At 38.4% G+C, this 13,707-nt stretch overlaps 2 protein-coding genes across 2 annotated transcripts in view; both read right to left on the reverse strand.

The window, feature by feature from the left end:
* The window catches only part of LOC117479787 (troponin I, fast skeletal muscle-like), a 15,670-nt gene extending 13,097 nt beyond the window's left edge, over positions 1-2,573 (reverse strand). Inside the window, exon 1 of the mRNA XM_034126870.1 lies at positions 2,279-2,573. The gene's annotated coding sequence lies outside the window, so the exon portion shown is untranslated. The remainder of the gene's footprint in view (positions 1-2,278) is intronic.
* A 2,137-nt stretch (positions 2,574-4,710) lies between these two features.
* On the reverse strand, positions 4,711-12,485 carry LOC117479792 (troponin I, fast skeletal muscle-like). The gene is made up of 7 exons (XM_034126876.1): positions 12,435-12,485; positions 10,966-10,998; positions 9,638-9,674; positions 8,419-8,547; positions 6,965-7,054; positions 6,524-6,697; positions 4,711-4,852 (listed from the first exon to the last, which is right to left on the reverse strand). Exons 2-7 carry the CDS (start codon positions 10,971-10,973, stop codon positions 4,775-4,777), a joined length of 516 nt encoding a protein of 171 aa, XP_033982767.1. The 5' UTR covers positions 10,974-10,998; positions 12,435-12,485; the 3' UTR covers positions 4,711-4,774.
* Between the last annotated feature and the right edge of the window lie 1,222 nt (positions 12,486-13,707).

Below are 13,707 nucleotides of genomic sequence, written 5' to 3' on the forward strand. Positions count from 1 at the left end.
TTCTTATGGATTAAATAGTTATGATAAGACGTCACAAAGAGCAGAAAAAAATGGTAAAAACTATCTAAAGTACAACAACAATGGAGTATTAAAGGTGGGGTAGGTAAGTTTGAGAAACCGGCTCGAGATCCACTTTTTAGCCGGCCCGGCTAAAATAACTGGATGGCCTACCTGCCTGTCAGCCTTCCATCTGTGCACAGACTTATCTCGTGCCCTCATTGGTCATGTGCGCGTTCGTGTGTGTTGGAGGAGGGGCTCTGTAAGGAAGTGGCAGATTTTTTCCGGCTGTGTATTTTCAAATTCTAGCGCACTCGAGCCGGTTTCTCAAAAATGACCTACCCCACCTTTAATGACACATTTTGCAACGTTTTTGGTACGTTTTTTCGTTGTTGTTTTTTCATTGTTTAACCTGTTCCACTCTGAGCCTGTTTTTCAGGTCTCAGACTCGAAAATGACATTCCCAGAACAAATGACCATATCTTCCCTTCTAAAAGGGTTAAATTAATAATCTTTCTTCTCAAAGTAATGATAAACCTGTGAGTTGGATGTAGAAGTGTCAGAATCAATATAAATGTTTTTTATTTTAAAGAAAATTCAGATTTTACATAGTAAAAAACTGTAAATTATAGTGTCCGTCCAAAAATTATTTTTTACAGATAGTGAAAACTACCCTTGGATGATGGGTTAGTAGACTAAAAGCTTTAGGAATCCAAAGTACAACATATAATAAGTACCCTGTATCAAGATTGATGCAAAACAAGTGAAATTTGACCTTTTTAGAGAGATTTAGCCAAAAACTGGGCCATCTGGGGTCATTTGGGTGGATTTGACCTATCTCTGGCCCCCCTTGCTCGATTTGGTTGGTTGACATACCCTTGTGACCGTTAGAGCCAATAGAATCGAAGGGGGAGGCCCACTCACACACGTTGTAAAGAAAAAATGTGGGCTCTTCGCGTGTGGAAAACGAAACCAAAGTGGAGGAATGTCTCCTTCTGGAGTTTGGAAACTAAAACGCAGTTGTATTGCTTATGGATTATCAGAAAAATTCCAAAGAAGGCACAGACACATAGGATGAACCTATGGATTAACTGCAGCATCGTTTTTTTATCGTTTTAATGCCATTGAAGACCACTTTTGACCAAGGTAAGCCATATTTACGTTTGTTAGCTACTTAGCTCCACATGTGATGATGTACGCTTTCGTTTATAGCGTCGCGAATGTTTATCACTGAGTGTTGAGGTTTTTTACACAGATTCAGTGTCTCCAGGACACCAAAAACGAGTGGTTGGCTGTGCATCTAGGATAAGTAATAAGGGAGTTATGAGTGAGTTTAAGTGCCTTTGTAGGTTCCGTTTTTTCGATCGAGGCTAATTCAGAGGCTGAGTGCTAGCATTGTGGGGGTTTTTTGAAAAAAAAAATTAAAAAGATCAGTTAGCTGAGTTTCTTCCCGTTACATGGATATAACACATTCATAGTTTTATTCAATATTAAGATTCCTTAGACGTTGTTTCCTGCAAATGACGCGTTTATCCGCCCGGTACCGTGGGGATGGTGTGAAACAGGTTAAGGATTTTTTGGGAAGATTTTTGGAGGATTTTTAGAAGATTTTAAGAAGATTTTTTGGAATACATTTTGGAAGATTTTTTGAAAACTTTTAAAGATATTTTGAAGATTTTTTAAAAAACTTGTGAAGATTTTTTGAAGATTTTTAAAGATTTTTCAGAAAACTTATGAAGATTTTTTGAAGATTTGCTGAAAAAGACATGTGGAAGATTTGCTAAAAAACTTTTAAAGATTTTTGGAAGATTTTTCAGAAAACTTTTGAAGATTCCCTGAAATCCCTTCATCCTTTGACGGAGGGGTCGTAAATCTGCATCCGCTTTTTCTCCTCATGGGGGGGGGAATCAGTAAACATGGGGGTAATAATGGTGTCGTGTGATCAATGGAGGCAGAAAATGTCATTTAGTTTCTCTGTGATTGTTTAATTACTGCATTAGTGTTCTCTGTTCGGGCCTCTGGAGAAAATCTGACCTGCAAGCTCCTTTTTCTCCTTAAAATCCTTCTTTCAAAATGTTTTTGGTATTATTCCTTGTTTATTTTAGAGCTCAAAATGTTTTAAACATATTTTTTGAAGATCTTTGAAGATTTATTGAAGATTTTTTTTAAGATATTTACTATCTAAATATGAAGTTTTGTTTACAGTTAACAGTTATGCAGTTTATCATCAAATATACTGTAGGTATATTCTTGTCAAAGGAAATCTTTAAAGACAACTCACGTGCTGCAGCTGCAGCTTCAGGTCCAGCAACTGAAACAAAAGAAACACAATTATATAAATAAATGCAGTTTGTGAGTAAGAGACGTTTATTTACAAAAATAAAAAACCAAGTATCTCACCTTCTGCTTGAATGAGCCGAGTCCCCCTCCATCAGGACATATTTTATCAGTGGAGGAATAAGTTAATGGATTTTCGACTATGAAAAATCTACGGCCTAAGAAACTCGAAGCAACGAGGACGTTCCTCAAAGAGACTAAAAAAGAAACAGAACTAGAACCAAACAACCAAAAAGCACTCATAGACACAGAATGACCACGAAACGATGTAAAACGACCACAGAGACACAACATTACCCAGAGTAAAAAAAGCGACTATGAAAAGACACAGAGACAGAACATTAACACAAGGGAGATAAAGTAAATAAGACAAAATACTTTAAAAAAATTAAAGATTTTAAAGAGACTCTATAAAGTCTTCCTTTACAGCACACATTTTTTTGTATTTATCTGCTATTTATTAAATACTTGACAGATTGAGGTTAAGTATTTTTTTTTAATAAATAGTCTGAGTATTTCTGTGCAGCTAATGCTGATGAAACAGTCCTCTGCTGACACTGTGTGGTCGGTACAGGTCACAACACCTTAAATCTGTTCTAGCATCGAGTGGAGCTGCAGATAAGAGACAGGTGTAATGATATCGTTTCATAAGAGACGTCATGACTAACTGAAGTATTGGAGGTAAAACAAACAACCTACTGTCGTCTTCCAAATGAATTAAAGTGGTAGAAAAACAATCAATTCAATCTTTGCACGTTGCTTAAATAATTCTAAGTGAGGAGATTAAAGTTAGGAAAATAGAAATGTCACTCAATGTCAAACTTAGCAACCAGAAAGAGACACAAAATTACTAAGAAAAGACACAAAATGACTAAAAAGAAACACAAACTGACAACTACTAGACATGAAGCAACTAACACAGAGACACAAAATAACTACAATAAGGCACAAAATGATTAGCAAAAGACACAAAATTAGTAAAAAGAGAAACAAAAGAAACAAAAAACACAAAATAACAAACAAAAGACACAAAATGACTAAAAGGAAATACACAAAACTAGTAAAAACAGTATTTAACGTTAAGTTTAGAACATTTTATCATATATATATATCGTTTTTTGTTGGGTCTTGTTTCTCCATTATGGAAGCCCTGCTTATATATTTTCTACGTCGGGTTAAAACAAAATCTGAAATATTTGTAATTCTTTGAAACTGGTGGGATTGATGTCTAACCCTAACCCTAACCCTAACCCTACCTAACCCTACCTAACCCTAACCCTAACATGGACCCTAAATCTAACCCTAACCCTACCTAACCCTAACATGGACCCTAAATCTAACCCTAACCCTAACATGGACCCTAAATCTAACCCTAACCCTACCTAACCCTAACCCTAACATGGACCCTAAATCTAACCCTACCTAACCCTAACCCTAACTCTAACCCTAACTCTAACCCTAACCCTAACCCTAACTCTAACTCTAACCCTAACCCTAACATGGACCCTAAATCTAACCCTAACTCTAACCCTAACCCTAACTCTAACTCTAACCCTAACCCTAACATGGACCCTAAATCTAACCCTAACCCTAACTCTAACCCTAACCCTAACTCTAACCCTAACCCGGTGAAAATGGTTTTACCAAAATGCAGTTTTTCCTCACTGGCCTCTCATTTTATCATTTAAACTCAGCAGTAAATTACCAAAAGGGTATTTTCCTAAAGCAAATAAAAAATGAAAACATTCACTTTTCACATCTCCCTGAACACATCGGAGTGGAAACATGGATATAATGTGTTTACCTCAGTGACATCACAGCACCACAAAGAGAAACACAACCTCGTTAAAGCTCGGAAAACGGCCAATTAACAGAACAAAACGTATTATTAAACTTCGATAACAATCAGCAAAAGCTCAAACTCAATGGGTTTTTCACTGTTTTAATTAGATTTAAGTGTAACATGAAGGGTAAATTGAATAAAGAATCATTTTGAAAGGGATTCGTCTCTATGCTTTCAGTTAATCTCTTTTCAGGCACTTTAATTAAACAAAAATAAGCATTTGTTCTGTTTCAGGGCCAGCTTTGGACAAAAACAAACAGAAAACATGTGAATTCTTGTGATTTGTTTAGATAAATCTGATGAAGGCGCTGTTCACTTCTATTGCAGCGCTGTGCGTCACTGAGTCAAAGACAGAATACCTCATGGCAAGGTGTAGGAAACAGAAACACATTTATTAAAAACAGAAACACTACGCAGCGGCAGGAAGTTGTCCAAAGTGAACATCAGCACAGTAAAGGAAACGGGAAGTCTCAAATAAAAGCCCTAATTAATCCAAGAGGGACGTTCACTTCACAATAACAGCAGACCAAAGCTGAAACTGACAGTTTTAATGAAACAAAAACTTCAAAATCCAATTAAAAGTTCCTTAAAAAGTCTTTAGGTGGTCTCGAACATCTTCTTCCTGTCGGCCTTATCCTCGATGTTCTTACGCCAGTCACCCGCAGCCTCTGCAGGCTGCAAGAAACAACACAGAAATCACCGTAAAAAAATAGACAAAATGGTGTCTGATCACGTCTGAAATCTGCCTAGCAACAGCAAGGACAGAGAGATAAAGAAGGGACAAGCAAACATTTTATTTTTGTGTTTTTAATTGGGGTTTGTTTTGTCGTGTTTCTCTATTACAAAAGTATGGTGGCCGACAGAGGGCAAGCGCTCTACAACGGCTCAAAAATACTTACATTAGGAGAAACAACAAAACAATGACTGTTGTTGGAAAATTACCAAAAATGTTTGATGGTCTTATTTTAACAATGTGATCACATGACTGCTTCTGATGTTACTGCAGATCTGCTGTGAGCTAGCTAGCTAACGTAGCTAACCTATTCATTTCAGATATACTGACAAACACTTACAGTTATAAGACGACTAACTCTGAGACAGAGACAGTTGTTCAACTTTAAAAAAGACGCAAATGTTCCTTTTTTCTTCTTCTTTTAGTCACCAACAATAAATGTATTTCTTTTTTTTTGGGAATCCATTTTTTTAATTTTGGTCCACTTCTTTTTGTAAAAAAATGTTTGTCCAATTTTTTTTTTTGTCATCAACTTTTACCTGTTCTGTTGCCAACATTTAGTTTTGTCATCAACTTTTTTCTCTTTTTGTCACCAAATGTTTTGGTCAACTTGAGTAAAATAGCTGCAAGTCATGTGATCACATTGTTAAAATAAGCCCATAAAACATTTCAGGTAAGTTTCCAACAACAGAGTCAGTTGTTCAGCTTTATAATCCTGAACGTCACCAAGCTGTGTGCGTCACTCTTTAGTGTCCCCTGGTCTCCAGCTGTGTGCGTCACTCTTTAGTGTCCCCTGGTCTCCCAGCTGTGTGCATCACTCTTTAGTGTCCCCTGGTCTCCAGCTGTGTGCGTCACTCTTTCGTGTCCCCTGGTCTCCCAGCTGTGTGCATCACTCTTTAGTGTCCCCTGGTCTCCCAGCTGTGTGCGTCACTCTTTAGTGTCCCCCGGTCTCCCAGCTGTGTGCGTCACTCTTTAGTGTCCCCTGGTCTCCCAGCTGTGTGCGTCACTCTTTAGTGTCCCCTGGTCTCCCAGCTGTGTGCATCACTCTTTAGTGTCCCCTGGTCTCCCAGCTGTGTGCGTCACTCTTTAGTGTCCCCTGGTCTCCCAGCTGTGTGCGTCACTCTTTAGTGTCCCCTGGTCTCCCAGCTGTGTGCGTCACTCTTTAGTGTCCCCTGGTCTCCAGCTGTGTGCGTCACTCTTTAATGTCCCCTGGTCTCCCAGCTGTGTGCGTCACTCTTTAGTGTCCCCTGGTCTCCCAGCTGTGTGCGTCACTCTTTAGTGTCCCCTGGTCTCCAGCTGTGTGCATCACTCTTTAGTGTCCCCTGGTCTCCCAGCTGTGTGCGTCACTCTTTAGTGTCCCCTGGTCTCCCAGCTGTGTGCATCACTCTTTAGTGTCCCCTGGTCTCCCAGCTGTGTGCGTCACTCTTTAGTGTCCCCTGGTCTCCCAGCTGTGTGCGTCACTCTTTAGTGTCCCCTGGTCTCTGTTGTGTTCTGAGCTTCTTCAGCGTTTTGTATTTGCAGCGTTTGGTTTCTGCAGCGTTTCTGTAAACGCTGCGCATGTTCCCTCAAGTTGCTGAATGTTCTCTAAATGCTGCATCATGTGTGTGCCTCACCTCCTCTTTGACCTCCTTCTTGACCTGCTTCAGACCTGCTCTCAGGTCCATGTTCACGGTGTGTTTTGAGCCCAGAAGAGCCTTCAACATGGCGTCTGCAGACATACGGACTTTCTTCAGAGCGGGCTTCTTCACGCCGCCCACATCCACCATTTTGATCCTCAGGTCTTCAATCTATCAGCAAAACACATTTTATTACACATTCTCAGGGGTCCTAACAGACTGCGACACACTCTAGATCAGGGGTGCCCAATACGTCGATCGCTAGTGTGGCTAGATCGCATGGCATTGGAAAAAAATATATATATATATTCTTTTTTTTTTTTTTTTTTTTTTTTTTTTTTAACCTGTTAAGCCTTCCAATAAGTAACTTCAATTACATTTTTTAAGACACTAACACGTAGATAAAAGCGTTAACTGCTGCAAGAGGAGGACGCCTACCTCTTTGTCGGCTTTGCCAACTTTGCCTTCCAGGTCGTACCGCTCTTCATCCATTTTATCGATGAGGGAGTGCATCTTTTTGCAGGCTTCCTAAAACACACACAGACGGGATGTTTACCAACCAATCACAAGCCTTTACTGACGGCAGCATACTTCAAACTAAAGCTTTGCTGAGGAAGACTTTCAATCAGAATCAGACTTTTTAATTCTCCATATCTTAAAACAACGCTAATTTTCTTCGTCACAAAATCAGCTTTAACTTAAAGGGGACCTATCATGCAAAATGCACTTTTGTACGTCTTTTCTACATGAATATGTGTCCCCGGTGTTCCAGGGAACTCACCAAGTGTCAGAAAACACAACCCTCTCTATTTTCCTCCATACCCAAATCTCTAAAAAAGGGGCTGCAACGGATCTGATAAAAACTGATCCAGATTTGAACACTGTCCTGACGTCAGGACGGTGGCGCTACGGCTATTGGACCAACTCCACCAATCAGGAGGAGACAGCCACGGCCATTGCCGTTCGAAAGCGCTGGAGACGCTGTAGTACATATGCCAGGCCTGTAGGTGGTGCTGTTCTCACAGAATCTGCCCTTGCAAAAACAGAGCTAACATTTTTCAAATTGAGCAAAATGAGGCATGGCTAAAATGCATGATCTGTTTGGTATTTTGAAAAAAAAAAAGTATAAATATGCCTTATATAGGTATGGTCCTACACTATGTTATTCAAATATAGCATGATAGGTCCACTTTAATCTCTAATCTCTAAAGACACTGTGAAATGTTAACAGTATTTAGTTGAGGGATTTTGTACTTGAGTAAAAGTAGAAGTACTCAGATCTTGTACTTGAGTAAAAGTAGACGTACTCAGATATTGTTCTTGACTAAAAGTAGAAGTACTCAGATCTTGTACTTGAGTAAAAGTAGAAGTACCAGAGTGTAGGAATACTCTGTTACAGTAAAAGTCCTGCATTCAAAATGTTCCTCAAGTAAAAGTAGAAAAGTATTCTCATCAAAATATAGTGAAAGTAGCGACAGTGAAAGTAGTCATTGTGCAGATTGGTCCATTTCAGAATAATATATATGATATGTTTTATAATGATTGATCATGAAAGTGTTCTCAAAGCTGGTAAAGGTGCAGCTAGTTTGAATGACTTTGTATACTGCAGGGTAGCTTGTGGATTTACTCCAGGTGGAACTACAGTCTGATTTAACACTTGATTATATTTCACATCATTCATCCAGATCTGTGAAGTAACTAAAGGTATTAAATACATGTAGTGGAGTAGAAGTACACCATTTACCTCTGAACTGTAGTGGAGTAGAAGTGAGTAAATGTACTTAGTTGCTTCCCACCTCTGTCTGTGGGGGTTCTGCCTCTTCCCGCACGTATCTTAGTGTTTTAATGTATCTATAAAGTGAATAGTGTCCTGATGAAGCGTTTCCTCTCACCATGAGGGCGGCCTGATCTCCGCTCAGACTCGGTTTCGGACAGTTTTCGGACATGTACGCCACCTTGGCTGCTATGATCTCTTTCACTTCCTCGTCGATCCACTTGGCCGCTATGGACAGTATCAAACTCTGCAGGGAACATGGAGAAGATAGTCAAGAGGAGGAGAAGAAACAACCTGTATGGCTGTTCAATCAGGAAATAAATCAATACAAAGGAAGTGTATTTTGAATGATATTGCAATTGCGATATGATAGACGATATAATATGGATTTAAACAGATAGATAGATAGATAGATAGATAGATAGATGGATGGATGGATGGATGGATGGATGGATGGATGGATGGATGATGGATGGATGGATGGATGGATGGATATTGCAGTTTTGGATATTGCACTAGTAGATATTGTGATTTCAATAAAATGATGATTAATTGTGCGGCTCTATTTCATCATTTTTAAAGGGTTAATTCAGATAATTGTCAGGTTTTAGATCTTATGTGAGTTTTATGTGAAAACTGTTGTGGTTTTTGCACAAAATGTTTGTTTAATTCCACGTGCAAAAAGTAATAATAGGTACATTTTCAATCCATAAGTTATTTATATTTAATCAGAAGCTTCCTTGAAATGCTCCAAATCTTCAAACACTTCACAGATGTCACCATCAGAGGGCGCCGCAGAGCTTTAAACAGACTCAAGTTAAACTACTCATCATGCAGAAGGATATACTTTATAAACTGTATATATAATTCTTTAATATTAATAATAATAAATGTATAGCAGCTTCCACGCAGGATGAATCCCAAAGCAGAAAAACACGAGGATATGAAAATAACGTTTAAAAGTTTGATTACAATATTATAGAACAGGAACAATGATATTTGAATGAATGAATGAATTTAATGAAGTTCAAAGACAAATAAAAAATAGATGTTTTGACTTTTTTTAAATGTTATTATCAGATATATTTCAGTAAAATGACAATAAAAAAAGATGGATTCGATTTTACAAAAATGTCTGATTAAATCTGAAAAAAGTGACTTATTGGTCCTGAAACAAAGTCATGTCTAACTTTAATAAAACCGTTATAAAAAGCACATTATAGGCTCTATCTTTTGCACTTTACATATATTGAAGCAGGTCATGATAACTGTTGACATCATATTAACCAATCAGCAGCTTTATCATCAATGCATCTGAACCAGAGACTGAAACGTACCTTCAGATGATGCCTGCGGCTCGTGTTCATCTTCTTGCTGCAAAGATCAGAAATAACTCTGTTAGGGTATCATTTATTAAAATACTGAATTGCTCTTTCCCCTGATGAAAGCTCCTTAGTGAGCAGAGGGGTTTGTTTGAGGTATGGTGAACCCTAAAAGGTGTTGAGCTAACCACAGGGTGCATAAATACATCCTGTCTGCAGCAGCTCTTCTTTATACGACTGAATATCACAGATCTCACTTTGGATTATTTTACAATCGGACATAAAGCCCTCTCTGTTCTGAGACCTTCGCTTAGGGTAAAAGAAAACCTTTAACCACAACAACAACAACAACAACAACAACGCTTTATTCTTCTCTAACGTCTTCTCCTTTTTGACATTCATCCTTACATCTTGCTTCACATTATTCATTCATCTTGTCGTTGTATCAAATCTGCACTGTTTGCACAATATCTTTGACCTGCACACGTACATGTAAATATATCTAACAATCCGGACTCAAATGTGTATTTCATTCATTTCTTGTTTTAACAGTTACTTACCAATTGAAATGTTGATCTTTAATTGTATTAATCTGTGCTGTACTTTCGCTCTTTCTCTGTTGCTGTTCAACTACTGAATTTAATGAATTTATTTGTTCATCTTTTGCTTCGTTCCTTCTCTCTTTTGTCTCTCCATAATTCTTTGTTCTTTCCTCTGAATCTCTATTTCTTTTTCTCTGCTTCCTATCCTTTCTATAAATGTCACCTTTCCTATATCCATCTTCTTTCTGTTGCTCTTTTTGTTTGATGTCTTATATTCTTCCGTCCTTTTATTGAGCTGATTCAGACGCCTTGTAATTAAACCTTTAGACGTGTTTTCACCCAAAACAAAAGCTCATATTAAGTCCATTTGTTTGACCTTGGTACACATCCATGCTGACGCTAAAAATACAACTTTGAAATCAGGAATTGTACATGCAATCAGAAATGTTGTCAGACTATGATAGGATATTTACGGAAGACCATTAGCGCCACATGGGAACATCTTTTGCGATCCAACCAAAGGTGAATTTATTTATTTTTGTTCTGAGATTAAAGTCAAAGCTCTAAGGAAATACGAATTTAGACTTTTTATCTCAGAATTCTGACTTTAGTTTTACGAATTCTGACAGTTTCCTCAGAATTTTGACTTTAATCTCAGAATCCCAACTTCAATCAACTCAAATATTTCAATCAACCAAAAAAAGTATAATAATCATGTGGTCCTAATCCTCATCCGTAGATATTTCCTTCAATTACAAATCCACTTTTTCAAAAACACTCATTGATAGCAGAGACACTTACTCAGACATGATGGCGGTTTCCTTTCTTCACAGCCTGTTTGACAGAAAAGAAGAAGAAGAAGAAGTCATTGAGAATAAACGATGCTATCATCCGCACTGCGCTTAAATATGGGAGACCCTCCTCCGTATGAAAGGCAATCTCAGAGAGCTTTTGATGAGCAGCTGAGTGTTGACAGAGCTAAATTTGGACGCCGAGGTTTGGGTCGCATGACGCCGGCGATAAGCTTCTCTGCAGGTGCTCAAACCCCAAGATCCCGCGGGAATTAACACTTCAACTCCTTTCAGGGAGGGGGGAATGTGCAGCGGCAGCAAGAAGACATGCCAACACACACACACACACACACACACACACACACACACACACACACACACACACACACACACACACACACACACACTAAATCATAACTATACTCTCAACGTCAATGGTAAAGGAAATATTCAGATCACTATTTTAAATTAAAACACTAATACCACGCTTGAAGAATATAACTGTCCACACACACACACACACACGCCAAAATAAATCAGTTTAAACAAGCTGCTCTGATCAGATTGCAAGAGTTATTTATTACTATAAATAATTCAGGTTTCGTTTTCCGTCTCATTAAAAAGGCGGTAAAACGAGCTGGAGATATCTGAGCACCGGGAGATATTCACACTTGATTTAGGACTTAAATTGGCATTTATTTGCATATTTTCAAAACATTTCGGTATCAAAACATCTCTATATTTTTAGTTTGTAACCACAACATTCAAGATTAATGATTTAAAATCAAAATGCAATGTTTTAATCTTTTAAGACGTTTATTTACCCCTGATATAACACCCAGAAAAGTCCAGCCCATGCGTTGAACACAAATTCGGAAACTAATAGCTTTAAAAAAATACAAAATGATCACCTATAGTCATAAGTCACAGCTAAATCTAAGAGATCATTTCCATCAGCTCTATGCCGTCTTCCTTTTGGGAATTTCAATGCAATTTCTGGAAAAACTCCTGAAACTGAACTGCAATAAAGTAGAAATCTCAAACCGTGGGCAGATTTAGTCTCGATGGCTAAATCTGACTACAGAATACCTGGCAAGGATAACAATCTGTTGCAGCACTCTACAAAAACAATAAAATCAAACCATCTTCTCTAAGTATATCCAGGAGATCTCATGCAGCCAAACACCATGACTCAGAGATCAAAGTGTAAACAATCCGATCTGCACTCAAAACGCTCAAGTTTACCGAAATCAGTCGAGTTTTTGATTTGCAAAACAGCCAAATACTTCAAAAAAGTCAGAAGGCTCATTAAAACCTCTCCTTCACCCTGATCACATCCTCTTCACTTATTAACAATCCTCCGAGGTCGAGACCTTTTCACCTTAGCACTTAACCAACTTCACTCAGTGTCCATTAACCAGCGGCACTAATGCATGCAAGAGAGGAAGAGGAGGAGGATGAAGAAGAAGCTGGGCTCACCTACGAGGAGAAAGAGTCCAGGAGGAGGATAACACTGAGGAGAAATCATCCCCGGGGTGTATATATATATATATAGGGGGGCTCAGATATGGATATGGAGCCCCTGTTTATGGAAATGCAGGATCCTCAGACCAATCGGCCAGAAGCTGCTGGAATATCATCGACCCCTGCCAACGTCGCTCTGCAAATCAACAAATCAACAAGGCATCGCCGAGGAGGAGCCTGGGATCATTTTAGGACTCTGCTCAGCGCCACCGAGAAGCTATAAAGGGAGGAAAAGGACTATAAAACCATCAGGGGCCAAAACGTTTAGCCGTATACGAAGGAGGGGTCGAGGAAAGAGGAGAGTCTCTTCTGTCTACTGGGAGGTTAGAAACACCTGAGGGTGCATCGGTGAGGATAGAAATAAAGAGTTTATGGGAGAAAGGGAAGGGGACGTTTCAGGTGTTGGTTATCTGTTTATACACCAGTTTAAATATTAAAAGTCTTAAAGAAATACTTCCGCCACAAAATGATCAATTACTATTTGTTTTCACCATGTTAAACAAAGAATCTGAAAACTGAGTCTTGATGAATTTAAGTAAGTTCGGCCAAATTATAAAGAGTGGTGCAGGAATAGGTCCGAAAACACTGGTTATTATCCTGAAAAAACGTCTGTGACAAGATGAAGAGATTTTAACCGTTTTGTTCTACGACATAAAATACCCCAAAATATGTCTCATTTAGACATTTAAAAGTGTCTAAATGCAACACAGTCTCACGGCATTTCGTGTTATAGTCACAAATGTAATCTATTGATTCGTGTTCACCAACACGATTTTGCAATTGTTTTCGTGTCACACAGAACGATTTTAAAAGCAATGTAAATAATAACAAATTTGAAGGAAAAACAGATACAAAAAAATACAGATTTCAGTATTTTGACACGGAACGATTTTAGAAGCAATGTATTTCTATTGGTAGTATGTTTCGTGCCTGCACCAAATAATAACAAATTAGAAGGAAAAAAAGATAACATAAAATACAGATTTCAGTATTCTGAGGCTCTGAGCCATTTCTTTTCCTCACGGACGGCAAAAAAACTCCAACATTATACAATTTAAAATAAAAGGGATAGGGTTAGGCTTAGGGTAAGATATTGAGTAAGAAAATGTTTTTATGAACCACACAGCTTCTGGTCTTCCAAGACCCGACCGGACAAAAAGACGTGGTGAAGGCACGAAACATACTACCAAAAATGCGAAATTCATGTTGGTGAACACGAATCAATAGA

The sequence above is a fragment of the Trematomus bernacchii genome, unplaced genomic scaffold (assembly GCF_902827165.1).
Source record: "Trematomus bernacchii unplaced genomic scaffold, fTreBer1.1, whole genome shotgun sequence".
In the NCBI taxonomy this organism is placed as follows: domain Eukaryota; kingdom Metazoa; phylum Chordata; class Actinopteri; order Perciformes; family Nototheniidae; genus Trematomus; species Trematomus bernacchii.